Raw genomic sequence first — 16,459 nt, 5'->3', positions numbered from 1 at the left:
AGCACCTGGGGGCTCTGGTTAGATCCCCCGTCGGTATGTCTGGGAGGCAACTGGTAGGTGTTTCTCACATCGGTTTTTCTCTTTCTCCCCCTTCTTTCCTCTCTAAAATCAATAACATGTCCACAGGTGAGGATTTTAAAAAAATCCATTGCTATTTTATGGCTTTGCCGCCCAAGTATGTACTGGGAGGCTTTCCCATTTCAAAGAACTCTATCTTCCACAAATGTGGGCGGTTACACTTCACTTACAGGGTCAGTGCTTTAGTTCTCGGGTCAGAAAGACATGCTTAGTAGGTATGGTTCTGTCCATAGAGGGTGCTTCTCTCAGTCCAGTCAGAGGGACTCCCCTAAAAATAGGATTTATTAGACAAATTGATCTAAACACTCCACCAGCCTTTAATTTACCAGCAGTGGGACAAAGTGTCAAAAGAATTAGCCAGTTCAGAGAGGCTGTGGGTACGGAGGGTAACAGAATCCTTAAGTTACTAGCTCATTAGGTAAAGATCCTAATCTGTTTTAACCCAAGAAAGTAGAGGCATGCTGAAATCGGTGTGGCTCAGTAGACAGAGCGTCGGCCTGCGGACTAAAAGGTCCCAGGTTCGATTCCCGTCAGGGACATGTGCCTTGGTTTCCGGCACATCCCCTTTCTCTCTGTAAAAAACAAATATTAAAAAAGAAAGAAAGTAGAAGCAGGAGGCCGAGAGATGCCAGGGTGCCCACAGTCCACCTCAGAAATAAAAAATAATGCAACCAAAAACAATGCATCCAAGTAGTCAATGATATGGAATTACCAGTGGCTATTAATTGGAATAACAATGTTTCATTTCTCAACAGTAGTGTCTGATAAGTCCAATTAATCAAAGTATGAAGCAGTGTCAAACAGAGGTCAGACAGCAGAGTCAACTAACCAGGTCTGCTCACTGGTAAATATGCAGCCGCCAGTGCACTTCTCAAGCTGCTAGCACACATGCAGAGCACAGCTCGGCCATGCCTTATTCGGAGGTCTTTTATTTTTACTGACTTCAGAGAGGAAGAGAGAGGGGGAAAAATCGATGATGAGAGGAATCATTGGTTGACTGCCTCCTGCAGGCCCCACTACTGGAGGTCAAGCCCACAACTGGGAATCGAATCCTGACCTCCTGGTTCACAGGCTGACACTCAGCCAGACTAGTTCGGAGGCTTTTAAAAGTGCTCCCAGAGACAGCGGCAAGAAAAGCAAAGCACCGTTCCCCCTGGGCCCAGCTTCCTTCTGGCCCGGAGGTCCCGCTCAGGCCTCACTGCTGCTGCAGACAGGGGTACGAGCAAGCTCACTTCTAATCAGTATGGGCTGATTTGAAATGGAATCCCAAATACACCTTGCATTTTCTTTGGGGGAGGGAGGGGCTCCACAGAACTTACAGGCTTTATTTATTATGTATTTTATCTTCCTCGCAAATGTAAATTCGGTAAGGTATTTTGGCCTGACTAGTTCTTTGCTGTATCCCCAGCGACTAAAATTGTGTCCAGCACCTTAGGCGTCCGCGTTTGTTGAATGAACGGGTGAGTGGAGCATCCGCGGGCTGACCATCTGGGGGCGACAGAGACTCTGTGGGGCGGGAAAGGAGGATTCACGCGAACTACCGTACGTTCCGCGAGACTTGGACTCTATCGGCCACCGTCGCGCTCAGACCGGAAAAGCACTGCCGGAAGCTCCACGGTCCGGGAAGGCGGCTCTGGGCTGTTGGAAACCGAAGCCTCGGGGCCTCTGGCGGTCCCTGCGCGGCCGCTGGCCCCCTCCGGCCTCCAGGCCTCCGACCGCCCGGCGCCGCGCGGCTCCTGGGCCCGGCCCGGCCCCAGGCCTCCGACCGCCCGGCGCCGCGCGGCCGGGAGCGGTCGCCATGGCGACGCCGGCGGCGCTGGAGCGCTGGGTGCAGGACGAGCTGCACGCGGTGCTGGGGCTGAGCGAGCGGCACGTGGCGCAGTTCCTGATCGGCACCGCGCGGCGCTGCGGCTCGGCCGAGGAGTTCCTGCAGCGCCTGCGAGACACCGACACGCTGGACCTCGGCGGGCCTGCGCGGGACTTCGCGCTGAGGCTCTGGAGCAAGGTGTGGCCGCGCGGCGGGCGGGGCCGGCTAACTGGCGGTGTGGCCGCGAATTAACGAGCTCAGTTCGCAGTCGCTGGTCTGTCCGCGGCCGCCCGGGCTGTGCTGGGTACTGCACGTCCTGCTCCGTGAAGATCAGGAAGGTCAAGTGTGTGGGTTAAGTCTTGCATGGCAGTGCTTCTCGAACGTGAACTTGCATGCATCCATCCAGCCCCAGTTAAAATGTAGATTCCGATTCCGGAGGTCTGGGTTGGGGTCTCCATTTCCGCATTTCTGACACATCTAACAAGTGTCCCCGAGGCCGCGGAGACAGGTGCGGGCAGTGCTGTGGAGCAGTGGCCAGGCGAAGCGGGGCCAGAGTCCCTGCAGTTGTCGGGTAGAGAAGGGGGAAGGAGTAAAGGTATGAAAGGCGAGCCCTGCTAGCCCTGGCCGGCTGGCTGGAGCACCGTCCCCATACACCAAGCTTGTTGGTTCCATCTCCAGTCAGGGCACGTACAAGAGCCAACCAATGATGCATAAATAAGTGGAACAACAAATCGGTGTTAGAGTCTAATCAATCAATAAAAAAATAAAACAAAAGCCCTGGCTGGTGGCTCAGTAGATAGAGGTTTGGCCTCTGCACCAGAGGGTCTCGGATTCAATTCCCAGTCAAGGGGGTGAATCTGGATTGCAGGTTCCATCCCAGGTTGGAGCCCCGTGCAGGAGGCAACCAATCAATATTTCTCTCTCAAATCAAAGTTTTTCTCTGTCCCCCTCTCCCTCCCTTGCACTCTCTAAATGGAAAAAAAAATCTTTGGGTGCGGATTAACAAAAAAGATCAATAAAATAAAAGGCACTCCTACCTCCTAGTGAAGCACCTCACAGAACAGGGCTCGGAAAGCGCACAGTGAGACTGCAAGGGTCAGCGTGTGCGGACAGGGCCAGGGGCCTGTGGCTGTCCCACTGGTGCTCGGCGAGAGGTGAGGCTGGAGAGTGACAGGCGTCAGGCCGCTCACCAGTGCGCCTGGAGCTGAGGGCCAGCCTGTCTCAGGCTCTGCATGGCAGGTCTTGTCCGGTCGGTCCTCAGGCATCACAGGCTGAGCGATTGAGAACTGGCACAGGTGGTTTTCTCCCTCGTTTACTCCTATCCCCGTGCCCGGAACAGCTTCAGTAAATGCTCGTTGCACACGGGCTGCTGAAGGAGAGGAGCAGCTGAGGCTGATGAACGCGAGTGGAGGAAGGCCTTTCCTACGGCAGGACCAGGGCTGCTCACCCTCGGCTCTTCTGCGACAGGTCCCCCGGGAGGCGGCGGTGGAAAAGCCGGGCCGGGCCGCCGAGCGGGAGGCCCGCGCCCTGCTGGAGAAGAACCGATCCTACCAGCTGCTGGAAGACAGTGAGGGCAGCGGTGCGGAGAGTGTGGGTGCGGCTGGGGCCGGGCTCCAGAAGAAGCGGAAGCGGCGGAAACACCTCCGGAAGAAGCGCCAGGAGGAGGAGGAAGAGGGGGAGGAAGAGGATTCTGAGAAAGGGAAGAAGACAGGGTGAGTCAGAAGGAGGATGGGAGAGGATGGGCAGGGAGGATAGTGCCCTCTGTAACCTCTGGGCCCGGCTGCAGGCGGAGCCGACAGCAGGCAGAGAGACAGCAGCCAGAGAAGCCGGAGTCGGAGGATGAGTGGGAGCGGACGGAGCGGGAGCGCCTCCAGGACCTGGAGGAGAGGGATGCCTTTGCTGAGCGGGTGCGGCAGCGGGACAAGGACCGGACCCGTAACGTCCTGGAGCGGTCCGACAAGAAGGTGCGGGGGGCAGACCGAGGGTGGCGAGGTAGGGATCGCTGGGAAGACAAGAGGGGCCTGTAGTGGGGTGCTCCCTCTGGAGGAACCTCCTGGTCTGTCTGGCTGACACTGGTGGTCGATTCCTCAGTGAGCAGGACATTTCCCTGTGCTGGAGCTTGTCCTTGTGATTCCGAGGGAGGAATGGCCGTGGCCGTGGCCGTGGCCGTGGCCGCGCCGTGGCTATGGGGACTTTGAGCCTCACACCCTTCACTCTGGTTTCTCCTAGGCTTATGAAGAGGCTCAGAAGCGCCTCAAGATGGCTGAGGAAGACCGGAAGGCCATGGTGAGTCCAGTGCCCAGGAAGCCACAGAGGCAGGGCAGTGGGAATGCCTGCTGAGGGTGGGCTTAGTTGTAGAGGGAAGGAAGCTGCCCAGAAACCCTCCCTGCCTCCTTTGGACCAGATCACACCATGTTAATGAGAAACATGTGGCTTCCCACGGAATCAAGAGGCAGCTGGAAGGTAGGGGCAGGCCCGCCATCCCGCCCAGAGATGTGCTGACCATTGAGCACACCATGTCTAGCACTTCCTCCCCCGAGGCTGGGCCTCCCGCTGCTCTCCTGTTGGTCTGCTCCCTGCCTGGGGCAGAGTGTTGGTGGTTGGTTGGTTGGTTGGTTGGTTGATGAGCTGGACTTGTTCTAGGGGAGACAGTTTTTCTAAAGGCCTGGTCTTCCCAAGTGAAGCTACACTTAGATTTCCCCAAAGTGACTGGGTGTCGAAGAGCCTGGCAGCCTCAGGCCTCTCCTGGCCGTCCCTGTCGTGTCTCCTCACTAAGGACTCAGGCGTCTCTCAGTGTTTTTATTTGCCTGAATTTGTTTAGTGTTTAGTGTTTTGTTTTTTCAATTGTGAAAACTTTTGAACAAATAGGAAAGTTGAATGAATAGTATAATGGACAGTCATACAGATTATTTGGGTTCAAAAATTGCAATGTCTGTGTAAACGTGGCCTTTTTTTCTTTTTGAATCATTTAAAATCATTTACTGGCCAGTGTATCTCAAAGGTTGAGTGTCAAGCCAGGAACCAAGAGGTCATGGGTTCAATTCCCTGTCAGGGCACATGCTTAGGTTGCGGGCTCAGTCCCCTGTTGGGGGCATGTAGGAGGCAGCCGATTGATGATTCTCTCTCCTCGATGTTTCTATTTTTCTGTTCCTCTTCTATCCCCCTCTCTCACAAAATCAGAACATATATTTTTAAACAATAAAAGCGTTTAAGACATCAGCACTTTTTCCCATCGTCATGTGCCTCTTAGGAATTCAGGTGTTCTCCCTGGAGTGGGTGCCGTTGCCCCCGAGAAGGTGAACAGCGCTTCTCATTGTCATCCAAGAACCTCTGCAGAGTCCCCTGCTTACCCCAAATGTCTTTATAAAAGTGTCTGATTTGTATGTGCTGGTTTCAGAGAGCTCTGACCTGTTGTCCTCTCACGCGTGTGCCTTGACTGGGGATCGAACCCACCCCGGTGTGTCCGGATGTCGCTCTGACTAACAGCTACCCCACCAGAGCTGAAACGGCTTGAACCGCCGCTGTTTCTAAACCGGAACCCAGTGAGGGCATGGTGGCATGTGGTGGTTAGGCCTCTGAGGGTTGGTTCGTTTCCTCTGTCTCCCCTTGTGCCATGTGCTGTGATCTGGGTCATCTCCTCCTCTGTGGAGTTCAGCTCTGTGTGCCCTGCGCCTTCTGTAAGTGGAAGTTTGGTGTAAAGTGTGCCCAGACTTGGAGGTGAGCAGTGGCAGCAGCACCTGCGGCCCTGCCCTTGCCAGCCTCACCCTGCTCGCGGTGCCATCCTTTCTCAGCAGTGTTCCTCTCACGGCCCAGCCCATTCTGAGCCTTTCCGGAATCAGTGATTTCATGGGGTTTGCAATGCTGATCTTGGGATCTCCCCCCACACACACACACACTTTTTAATTTTTAAATTTTATTATTTTTTAAAAATAAATCTTTATTGTTCATATTATTACAAATGTTCCTCATTTTCCCCCTCCCCTCCATTGCTCCCCTCCACCAGGTTCCCATCCCACCGTCTGCACTTTCCCCACCCCCCATTGTCCTCATCCATAGGTGCACAGTTTATGTCTAGTCTCTTCCCGCACCCCCCACTCCCCTTTTCCCCGAGAATCATCAGTTCACTCCCCTTCCATACCTCTGATTCTATTATATTCAACAGTTAATATTGTTCATCAGGTTTTTTAATTCCCTTGGTTTTTAGATTCACTTGTTGATAGTTACGTATTTGTTGTTCCATAGTTTTTATCTTTATTTACTTTCTCTTCTGAAAGAACCCCCTTCAGCAATTCATATAATTCTGTTTGGTGGTGATGAACTCCTTTAGCTTTTTTTTTAATTAGTGAAGCTCTTTATCTGGCCTTCGATTCTGAGTGATAGCTTTGCTGGATAGATTATCTTTGGCTGTAGGCTCTTGCTATTCATCACCTTGAATATTTCTTGCCATTCCCATCTGGCCTGCATGGTTTCTGTTGAGAAATCAGCTGACAATAGTATGTGTGCTCTTTTATAGGTAACTACCTGCTTTTCTCTTGCTGCTTTTAATATTCTCTCTTTGTCTTTTGCTCTTGGAATTTTAATTATGATGAGTCTTGGTGTAGTCCTCTTTGGATTCCTTTTGTTTGGAGTTCTGTGCTCTTCCTGGACTTTTAAGTTTAATTCTTTCACCAGGTGGGGGAAGTTTTCTGTCACAATTTCTTTCAGTATGTTTTCTATATCTTGTTCTCTCTCTTCTTCTGGGACCCCCATAATTCTGATGTTGGTTCACTTGAAGTCCCAGAGGTTTCTTACATTATCTTCAACTTTCTGGATTCTCTTGTCTTCTTGCTTCTGCGGAGGAGTGTCTTCTGGCTCTTTATGTTCCAAATCTTTGACTTGATTCTTGCAATCTTCCATTCTGTTTTTAGGACTCTATATAATATTTTTTTTATTTCAGACAATGTATTCTTTATTTCTTGTTGATCCCTTATTAGTTCTTGTTGATCCCTTTTCATATCCTAATAGGTCTTATCGACCTTTTCTGGGAAATTCTTGAAAAACTTTATAAGCGTGGTTTTGAACTCTATATCCAGTCGCTTCTTGTCCTCCATTTCTTTTGTTTGTGATCTGTTTCCTTGTATTGGCATTGGCATTTTCACAGCTTCCCTGAGTTGGTAGGGCGGCTTTGTGTGCTACGGTGTCCTATATGGTTCAGTGAGTCAGCCTCCCAGTTACCTGAGGTGGACAGTCTTGGTGTAGCCCTTTGTGGGCTGTGTGTACAATCTTGTTGTTAAGCCTTGCTTGTTGTTGGTATCACTGGGAAGCGTTGATCTCCATGCCAATTGGCTATGAGGATCAGAAGTATCTCAGCTAGGAGGGTTTCTGTATTCTGCTTGAATGGGGCGGAGTCTTGGGGTTGCACAGACAAGCTTTGTTGAATCCCACACAATTGGTTGCAGACGTGCACCTCTTTGGTATAGGTGCAGACAAGCTTAGATTCCTGTCTGTCACTCCCTAGGAGAGTCCCATTCGCCAGCTAGCCACTGGAAGGACTTCTGTGCTCCGCTTGGGTGGGACGGAATCTCCAATGGTGCAGACAAGCTTTATTCAGCCCCTCCTTACGAGGGCCTGGTTTCTGAGTCCCGCAGTAATGGCCGCTGGCTTCACACACCTCCGAGAGATCCCCGCCCACTGCCTGACAGTCTGGCCTCTCCCTGTATGGGGCCGTCTATCAGCGCAATAGGGTGGTTCTGTTTTCCTCCCGAACAAGAAAGCCAGCCACGCCTTAGCTGTCGCCCTCTCTGTGCGCAGGGAGTGAGCCGGCAGCGAACTCGGCCCGCCCTCTCGGTGCTCCGCAAGCAAGCTGGCAGTAAACTGCGGCCGCCTTTTCGCGCGCACAGTTATCCGCACCTTCACAGTTCCTGAGGGTCAGCGTGCCTTCTCTCTCCTTCCCAGATGGTACAGCGTCCTCTCAGCCAGCCGTCCGGTGCTTCAGGGTGATGTTTCCCCTGTTTTTCAGTTCTAAATTCAAATTTGTTGTGGTAGGCTGCATTCGGGTGTCTGCCCTATGCCGCCATCTTGGTTTCTTGATCTTGGAGTCCTTTTTATATAAAGAAGAGCTTTTTCTCAACAACTAGACGTGAGCTGCAGTTCCTTTTTAGAGTGTTTCCTTTTAACTACTAATGTTCAAACTAGGAAGTTAGGTGTGATGGCCTAAACTCTCTGGTGACTGTTTTTCTGTCCTTTGTGTGTATGAATGTGTGTTACACTGTACTCATGAGTTTCTTCTCTCTATATATGTGTTTATTGAATTCAGAGAGGACAGGAGAGGGAGAGAGAGATAGAAACATCAATGGTGAGAGAGAATCATTGATGGGCTGCCTCCTGCATACCCCACACAGAATAGAGCACACAACATGGGCATGTGCCCTGACCAGAATTGAACTGTTACATCCTGGTTCTTAGGTCCACACTCAACCATACATCTGCCTCCATCAGGATTAAGTCATCAGCATAAACTCCCTTTGAAGTATTCACAGAACAAATAAGGAAAGCCAAGCAATTAAATAGAATTGGATGCCCTAACCAGTTTGGCTTAGTGGATAGAGCGTCTGCATGCGGACTTGAGGGTCCCAGGTTCGATCCCAGTCAAGGGCATGTACCTTGGTTGTGGGCATATCCCCAGTAGGGGGTATACAAGAGGCAGCTGGTCGATATTTCTCTCATCGACGTTTCTAACTCTATCCCTCTCAATTCCTCTCCATGTAAAATCAATAAAATATATTTATATTAAAAAATATATATACACACACACATATATAAATAGAATCAGAGCCCCCAGGCTGCCACTGCGCGGAGGAGGTGGTCTGGGCCGCAGGAAGGCTGAAGGAGGTGGCCAGCCTTCTGTCTCCTTCAGTGTGTCCTGAAAGCGTGTGTCTGAGGAAAATGTAGAAGCCCGGTGACAGGTGTGCAGGATTGTCCCCAGGGCGCCCTGGTGCGGCCTCCGCCTGCTGTGTTTCCGCCCCCGGGGCACCAGCCGGGCCGGCCCTGTGGCACGCAGGGGGCCTGTCTCCGCTGTCAGGTGGAGCTGCTTCCCAGAGCTGGTGTCGGCCCTCTGCTCCCCTCTTCACGGCTCGGATCGGAACCAGGGGAGCAGACTAGCATTCGTTCTCATAACCGCGATGCCTTCGTAGTGGCCATGGCTGCCGGGGCGCTGCGCTCGCAGTGCTCACGAAGGGAGCTCACCTTCAGGCGCTCTCGTCCTGTGTGTGGTAGCAAGGGGGCGGGCTGCCGTGCGCAGAAGGAGCCTTGACCGCCCTGTGCTGCTGGCCCAGGTGCCCGAGCTGCGGAAGAAGTCCCGCCGCGAGTACCTGGCCAAGCGGGAGCGAGAGAAGCTGGAGGACCTGGAGGCCGAGCTGGCGGACGAGGAGTTCCTCTTTGGGGACGTGGAGCTGAGCCAGCACGAGCAGCGGGAGCTCAAGTACAAGCGGCGAGTGCGGGACCTGGCCCGGGAGTACCGGGCGGCCGGCGAGCAGGAGAAGCTGGAGGCCACCAATCGCTACCACATGCCCGAGGAGACCCGCGGACAGGTGAGGCGGAGGCAGGGCGGGGCGCTGCCTCAGCGTCTCCCTTCCCAGCAGGCCCGGTGGGGACCGGAGCAGGGAGCTGGGGGAGGACAGGCCTGTTCGCCGCCCACTGTGCCCGCCTGCTCACCGCCCGCTGTGCCCGCCTGCAGCCATCGAGAGCTGTGGATCTGGTGGAGGAGGAATCGGGTGCCCCCGGGGAGGAGCAGCGGCGCTGGGAGGAGGCCCGGCTGGGGGCCGCCGCCCTGAAATTTGGCGCCCGAGATGCTGCCTCCCAGGAGCCCAAGTACCAGCTGGTGCTGGAGGAAGAGGAGACCATCGAGTTTGTCCGGGCCACTCAGCTGCAAGGCGATGAGGTGAGGAGAGCCCTGGGCCCGGGGGGAGCATGGGGAGCGGCTGGGCGCTCACGCCCTCTCTCCTCCCCAGGAGCCGGCTGCTCCGCCCCCTCCGACCCAGGCCCAGCAGCAGGAGTGCATCCAGGCCGTGCGCCGCAGCCTCCCTGTGTTCCCCTTCCGTGAGGAGCTCCTGGCCGCCATCGCCACTCACCAGGTCCTCATCATCGAGGGCGAGACGGGCTCGGGGAAGACCACCCAGATCCCGCAGTATCTCTTCGAGGAGGTACGGCATCCCCACGCCAGGGGCCGGCCCGCTGAGCCCGGGCCAGTCACAGCCCTTTACCTGACCTTTTCGTAGCTGCTCACTCCCCACGTCACTCAGAGGGGAGGTCTGTCTCCGCTCGCACTCCCTGCCACGTGCCTGGCTGGGAGCGTGTGCGGTGCGGTGGGCGTGAGGGCCCTCACTCCAGTCCAGGAGGCCTCTGCTCCTCCACGGGCAGAGAGACGCGTCCCTGCTCCCTGCCTACTCGCCCCCTCCAGAGTCTGCCCCCTGCTCTGTCCTTTCCCAGCGCAAATCTCACTGAGCCCAGGACTACTTCTTAATGATTTTAATGAGTTTTTTAGAGGGAGGGAGAGAGTGATAGAAACATTGATCAGTTGCCTTCTGCACACCTTCTACTGGGGATCAAGCCCGCAACCCAGGAATCGAGCTGGTGACGTCTTGGTGCATGGGTCGACACTCAGTCCACTGAACTCAGAACTTGATCCGCAAAGGGCTGGGATTGCCAGGGCTGGCTGAGGACCCTGGAGGGCCTGGGTTTGCCATTCCATTTGTTTGTCCTTCTTGTCTGGGCTTTAGCTTCTGTCTGTCTGCTCCCTCCTCCCCACCTTCCTCCCTCCCCACCGCATTTATGACTGTTTTCTCTGAATTGTCTTAGGTAACAGTGCCATATTTAACAAAGGGAATGCCTCTTCTTCCTCCTTTTTTGTTTATTTATTGCTGAGAGAGAGGAGGAGAAAGAAACATTGACTTGTTGCTTCACTTATTGATTCATTCATTGGTGGTTCTGTATGTACCCTGACTTTGGTGTATCAGAGCAATACTCCAACCAGGTGAGCTGCTGGCCAGGACAGGACCTCACCCTTCTCTGTCACTCAGGGTTATACAAAGAAGGGTCTGAGGATCGCCTGCACCCAGCCCAGGAGAGTGGCCGCCATGAGCGTGGCCGCCCGAGTTGCCCGGGAGATGGGCGTGAAGCTGGGGAATGAGGTGAGCTCTGGAGGGATTGGGGTTCGCCCCACACGGGCCCGACACGCCCTTCAGAGCACTCCAGCCCACTCCGCGCTGGTGGCCCCGGCAGGTTGGCTACAGCATCCGCTTTGAGGACTGCACGTCGGAGCGGACCGTCCTCCGCTACATGACCGACGGGATGCTGCTCCGCGAGTTCCTCTCGGAGCCTGACCTTGCGAGTTACAGGTAGACCCAGTCCCTCCCACGGGAGAGCAGGCCGACGGCCGCTCCGGTCGCTCACTGCGCCCTGTCCCCGCAGCGTGGTGATGGTGGACGAGGCTCATGAGCGGACCTTGCACACAGACATCCTCTTTGGGTTGATCAAAGATGTGGCTCGCTTCCGACCGGAGCTCAAGGTGCTGGTGGCTTCAGCCACGCTGGACACTGCCCGCTTCTCCGCCTTCTTTGACGACGCCCCCGTCTTCCGGATCCCCGGGCGCAGGTTTCCGGTGGACATCTTCTATACCAAGGTGCTCCCCACGGATGGGCCTGCGGGTGAGGCCTGCGGCGGGGAGCTGTCCACAGAGGGCCTGGGTCGGAGCGGGCGGGGAGGACGGGCTGCCTGAGCACATGCCTCCCTGTGCCCTCTCCTCGCCAGGCTCCAGAGGCCGACTACCTGGAAGCCTGTGTGGTGTCTGTGCTGCAGATCCACGTGACCCAGCCTCCCGGGGACGTGCTGGTGTTCCTGACGGGACAGGTGCGGGGGCTCCAGGGGAGGCAGGCCGGAGGGTCAGGGCGGCCTCTGTGACCGGGCCCTGCTGCTCTCCCCAAACCCAGGAGGAGATCGAGGCCGCCTGCGAGATGCTCCAGGACCGCTGCCGCCGCCTGGGCTCCAAGATCCGGGAGCTGCTGGTGCTGCCCATCTACGCCAACCTGCCCTCCGACATGCAGGCTCGCATCTTCCAGCCCACGCCCCCGGGGGCACGCAAGGTGAGCGAGCGCCGCCCTGGTGCTGGGGTGGGCTGGCGCGGGCGCGTCTGTGCCTGCTCTGGAGAGGACGCACAGATGCAGGCCTTTTGTTAGCAGGAGCAGGCGGTGAGCACGTGAGGAGTGGTGAGACCCGGGGTGCGGGAGGGGGTTTATCTGCACCCATAACAAAGTTTCAGGGTCCGGAACCGGTTTGGCTCAGTGGATAGAGCGTTGGCCTGCGGACTGAAAGGTCCCAGGTTCGCCGAAGCCAGTTTGGCTCAGTGGTAGAGCATTAGCCTGAGGACTGAAAGGTCCCAGGTTCGATTCCGGTCAAGGGCATGTACATTGGTTGCGGGCACATCCCCGGTAGGGGGTGTGCAAGAGGCAGCTGGTCGATGTTTCTCTCTCATCGACGTTTCTAGCTCTCTATCTCTCTCCCTTCCTCCTCTCTGTGAAATATCAATAAAATATATTAAAAAAAAAAAAAAAAAATGAAAGGTCCCAGGTTTGATTTCGGTCAAGGGCATGTACCTTGGTTGCGGGCACATCCCCAGAAGGGGGTATGCAGGAGGCAGCTGATCGGTGTTTCTAACTCTCTATCCCTCTCTCTTCCTCTCTGTAAAAAATCAATAAAATATATTTAAAAAAAGAAAAGAAAGTGGCAGGGATGTCAGAGGAAGGCTTATGGTGTGACTGAGGTCAGAGTGCACGGCTCAGTGGCAGGTTCGTGAGAAGCAGTGGGAGACAAGGCAAAACCACATCTGGACCAGGTTAGGGAGGGCCTCGGGTGGCAGGTGCCCAAGTTTGGACTTCAGACTGAATGGCAATCGCAGGATTTTGAGCAAAGTGCGACTTTGATCAAATATCGAACGGGTTCTTACAGGCTCTTCTCCGGGGAGGGGCTAGGTGGAGGCAGTTCCTGGCCTCCAGGGGGGTCAGGCAGACGGTGCCGGGAGGAGGCGTGAGGCCTGGTGGGACTTTCCTGGGAGTGTGGGTGAGGCCCTCCCTCCCCAGTCAAGTGGAAGCGAGACAGAGGCTTGAACTGGATGAGGAGGGAACCAGGCAGACAGACAGGTCAGGAGGGCTCACACCGCGTGGGCGTGGCTATCACTCCAGCAGGATGGGAAGCGGCAGGGAGGGAGGTGAGGAGAGGTGTGTTTTAAAAGGACCATTCGGATGCCACATACCTCCCATCTCTGAAACCTCAACCTCTTCTCTATTTCCTTCCCACGTCATGCCCTGGCTGAACCCCACTGCCCCTCACCCTCCTCCCAGCCTGTCCTCCTGGGACTAGACACGAATTTCCTCATCTCCTGCCCTTATCTGCCCCTGCTGTCTGCTCCAAATCTCCCAGGACTCCTCTTCCTACATCGCTGAGGGGTTGGGGTCTCTGAGTGACTGACAGCCTCTCACTCAGGTGGTTGTGGCAACCAACATCGCCGAGACTTCCCTCACCATCGAGGGCATCATTTACGTGCTGGACCCAGGGTTCTGTAAGCAGAAGAGCTACAACCCTCGCACAGGCATGGAGTCGCTCACGGTCACTCCCTGCAGCAAGGTCAGCCCTGCTTCCGTGCCTCTCCACGGGGGGCGGGAGGCAGGATGGACCACAGGCAGGCCCCTTCTAGAGGCCGGAACCACAGCCTCCTAGAGTTCTTGCATAAACACTGCCTTTCTCACCCCCACCCAGTTGTCAGCTGGCCTGTCTTTCCTTCCTTTCCAGGCCTCAGCCAATCAGCGAGCGGGTCGGGCTGGCCGGGTGGCGGCCGGGAAGTGCTTCCGCCTGTACACCGCCTGGGCCTATCAGCATGAGCTGGAGGAGACCACGGTGCCCGAGATCCAGAGGACCAGCCTGGGCAACGTGGTGTTGCTGCTCAAGAGCTTAGGTGATTGGGGTTGTCTGGGCCCCCGGAGGCCGGGCTGGAGCCACTGGTCCTAGGAAAGGGGCTCCATTCTACCCGCGCTTCTCTGCAGGGATCCACGACCTCATGCACTTTGACTTCCTGGACCCTCCCCCGTATGAGACCCTGCTGCTGGCGTTGGAGCAGCTGTATGCTCTGGGAGCCCTCAACCACCTTGGGGAGCTCACCACGGTGAGGTAGAGGCTGCGGGCTGGGCGGGAGGACCGACACCTGCCGAGAACCAGCTCAACCCTCTCTCTCCTCCCCTTAGTCTGGTAGGAAGATGGCAGAGCTGCCCGTGGACCCCATGCTCTCTAAAATGATCCTGGCTTCTGAGAAGTGAGTCCCCCCATCCAGCCAGGCCTCCTGCAGTCTCTGGGGCCATCTTTGTTCCTTTTCTCTCTGCCAACTTCTTTAACAAATAACAAGTTGCTAGAGAACGCTTACTGCCCCCTTTGAGGCCCACAAGGGCCAGCAGACACTGTCCTTGACAGTGACGTGAAATGGGTAAGATGGGCAAACACACAGGAAATTGGGGGCATGAGGGAAGTGGAAGGCTTTTCATCTCTGAGGAGTGCTGAGTGAGGGCCGGTTTGGGGACCGGCTCATCCTAAGGCTCAGACTGGAGCATTTAGCTGTGGCTGTGGAGGGACCACCTTTAAATGCCGTGGCTGGGGTCAGAGGTCATCACATGAGCTTAAAGGAAGCAGTCTTTCCCCGATGCACACTGCCCCCCTTGCCTCTGGCTCCTCAGCGGCCCGTCCTTTCCTCTGCAGTGTCCATCTGTCCTTGTCAGCACAGCCCTGAGCTGCTGGCACCGCCCCCAAATCTAGCTACTCTAAGTGCCCCGCCCTGTCCTGCCGGGCGGTCCCCCTGTGAGGACAGCCACACCGTGGTCTCTCCCCCCAGGTGTCTGTCCCTCCGTCTCGCTTTGAGCGCTCAAGCTTTTTCCCTTCCTGCCCAGGTACAGCTGCTCAGAGGAGATCCTGACAGTGGCCGCCATGCTGTCCGTCAACAACTCCATCTTCTACCGGCCCAAGGACAAAGTGGTCCATGCGGACAACGCCCGAGTCAACTTCTTCCTGCCTGGGGGCGACCACCTGGTCCTGCTCAACGTGTACACACAGGTCGCTGGGCTCGGGAGAGTGCGAAGGCGGGGGCCGCAGGGGACCCTGGTCCAATACACTCACCCCTCTGCCCTCCTCACAGTGGGCCGAGAGTGGTTACTCTTCCCAATGGTGTTACGAGAACTTTGTCCAGTTCAGATCGATGCGCCGAGCCCGCGACGTGCGGGAGCAGCTGGAGGGGCTCCTGGAGCGGGTGGAAGTTGGCCTCAGCTCCTGCCAGGGGGACTATATCCGTGTCCGCAAGGTCAGCGCCCCTCCCGCAGCCCCCGGGCGGGCAGCCCTCCCGCCTGCGCTGGGGCAGGCCCGCTCCCCGGGGCTCTTCACACACCTCCCCTTCCTGGTTCTCCAGGAGCCTGAACTAAGACCGAAAAGGTGGCGAGGGCTGAGGGCCCTGCCGCCTGGCCTGCCCTCCCATCGAGGCTCTCCTGCCTGCTCCCTAGGCCGTCACCGCCGGCTACTTCTACCACACGGCACGGCTGACGCGCAGCGGCTACCGCACGGTGAAGCAGCAGCAGACCGTGTTCATTCACCCCAACTCCTCCCTCTTTGAGGAACAGCCTCGCTGGCTGCTCTACCACGAACTTGTTTTGACCACCAAGGAGTTCATGCGGCAGGTGAGGGTTCCACCCTGCCCTGGCCGGGGGCCGCAGCAGAGACGAGGGGTGCTCTGGCCAGCTCAACCAGGTTCAAGTCGCTGGCCTGGCAGAGGGACAGCAAACAGACTGGTTTAAGGAAGGATACGCTCCAAAGACACCCTTCCTAACAGCTGACTGGGTGTCAGATCTGACCATCCACCATGAGCATTTGAAAGGCTGTCGCCTCGGACTCGGAGCTGGGGGTGATGGTGAACAAAGCAGATGTGGCCTCTGCCCGAGTGTGCTTTACAGTTTTCATGCGGGCCTGAGGGGGAGCCTCTCGGGAACCTGAGGAACACGTGGGGGCATGCCAGCCTCTGGGGCAGATGGTGCAGAGCTCTGAACCTTTATAAATATATTTTTATTGATTTCAGAGAGGAAGGGAGGGAGAGAAACCTTGAGAATCACTGTACAGCTGCCTCCTGCACGCCCCCTACAGGGGAGCAAGCCTGCAACCCAGGCAAGTACCCTTGACCGGAATTGAACCCGGGACCCTTCAGTCTAGCCCGAGGCTCTATCTACTGAGCCAAACAGGCCTCTTTGAGCTCTCACACAAGAATCTAGGTTGGAAAGACAGGATCACTCCTGGTTTCTCTCCCCTTCTAGGTATTGGAAATTGAGAGCAGTTGGCTTCTGGAGGTGGCACCTCACTATTATAAAGCCAAGGAGCTAGAAGATCCCCATGCTAAGAAAATGCCCAAAAAAACAGGCAAGACCCGTGAAGAGCTAGGGTAAAGAAAAGCTAAACAGAACACAACACCAGCTCCATGTTATTTAACGTCCATTAATAAAGGTAATTTTGGAATAAAGCTTG

The 16,459-nt window shown here is 55.8% G+C and overlaps 1 protein-coding gene across 4 annotated transcripts; it reads left to right on the top strand.

Moving 5' to 3' along the window:
- The first annotated feature begins 1,664 nt into the window (after positions 1 to 1,664).
- On the top strand, positions 1,665 to 16,454 carry DHX16 (DEAH-box helicase 16). 4 transcript variants are annotated; one of them, XM_036428930.2, is made up of 20 exons: positions 1,667 to 2,083; positions 3,353 to 3,597; positions 3,672 to 3,849; positions 4,115 to 4,171; positions 9,199 to 9,453; positions 9,600 to 9,803; positions 9,874 to 10,065; positions 10,942 to 11,052; positions 11,144 to 11,259; positions 11,333 to 11,543; positions 11,672 to 11,770; positions 11,851 to 12,003; positions 13,400 to 13,540; positions 13,673 to 13,868; positions 13,957 to 14,075; positions 14,155 to 14,222; positions 14,848 to 15,010; positions 15,093 to 15,254; positions 15,451 to 15,624; positions 16,252 to 16,454. In XM_036428930.2, the coding sequence occupies exons 1-20, from the start codon at positions 1,877 to 1,879 to the stop codon at positions 16,378 to 16,380; spliced, it is 3,180 nt and encodes a 1,059-aa protein (XP_036284823.1). In that variant the 5' UTR covers positions 1,667 to 1,876; the 3' UTR covers positions 16,381 to 16,454. The 4 variants fall into 4 exon arrangements, with proteins under 4 accessions (XP_045434269.1, XP_036284827.1, XP_036284823.1 ...); XM_036428932.2 differs by having other exon boundaries at positions 1,669 to 2,083; positions 13,706 to 13,868; XM_045578313.1 differs by lacking the exon at positions 16,252 to 16,454 and having other exon boundaries at positions 1,665 to 2,083; positions 15,352 to 15,458.
- Positions 16,455 to 16,459: the final 5 nt, after the last annotated feature.

Source organism: Pipistrellus kuhlii, unplaced genomic scaffold (genome assembly GCF_014108245.1).
Source record: "Pipistrellus kuhlii isolate mPipKuh1 unplaced genomic scaffold, mPipKuh1.p scaffold_m20_p_96, whole genome shotgun sequence".
In the NCBI taxonomy this organism is placed as follows: domain Eukaryota; kingdom Metazoa; phylum Chordata; class Mammalia; order Chiroptera; family Vespertilionidae; genus Pipistrellus; species Pipistrellus kuhlii.
This window is presented reverse-complemented; position numbering and strand designations above follow the sequence as displayed.

Coding starts and splice junctions, on each gene's coding strand:
- DHX16 (XM_036428930.2), top strand. CDS start 1,877: ATGGCGACGCCGGCGGCGCTGGAGCGCTGGGTGCAGGACGAGCTGCAC. Junction 11,544..11,671: donor TGGACATCTTCTATACCAAG/GTGCTCCCCACG, acceptor TCTCCTCGCCAG/GCTCCAGAGGCCGACTACCT. Junction 13,869..13,956: donor GTTGCTGCTCAAGAGCTTAG/GTGATTGGGGTT, acceptor GCTTCTCTGCAG/GGATCCACGACCTCATGCAC.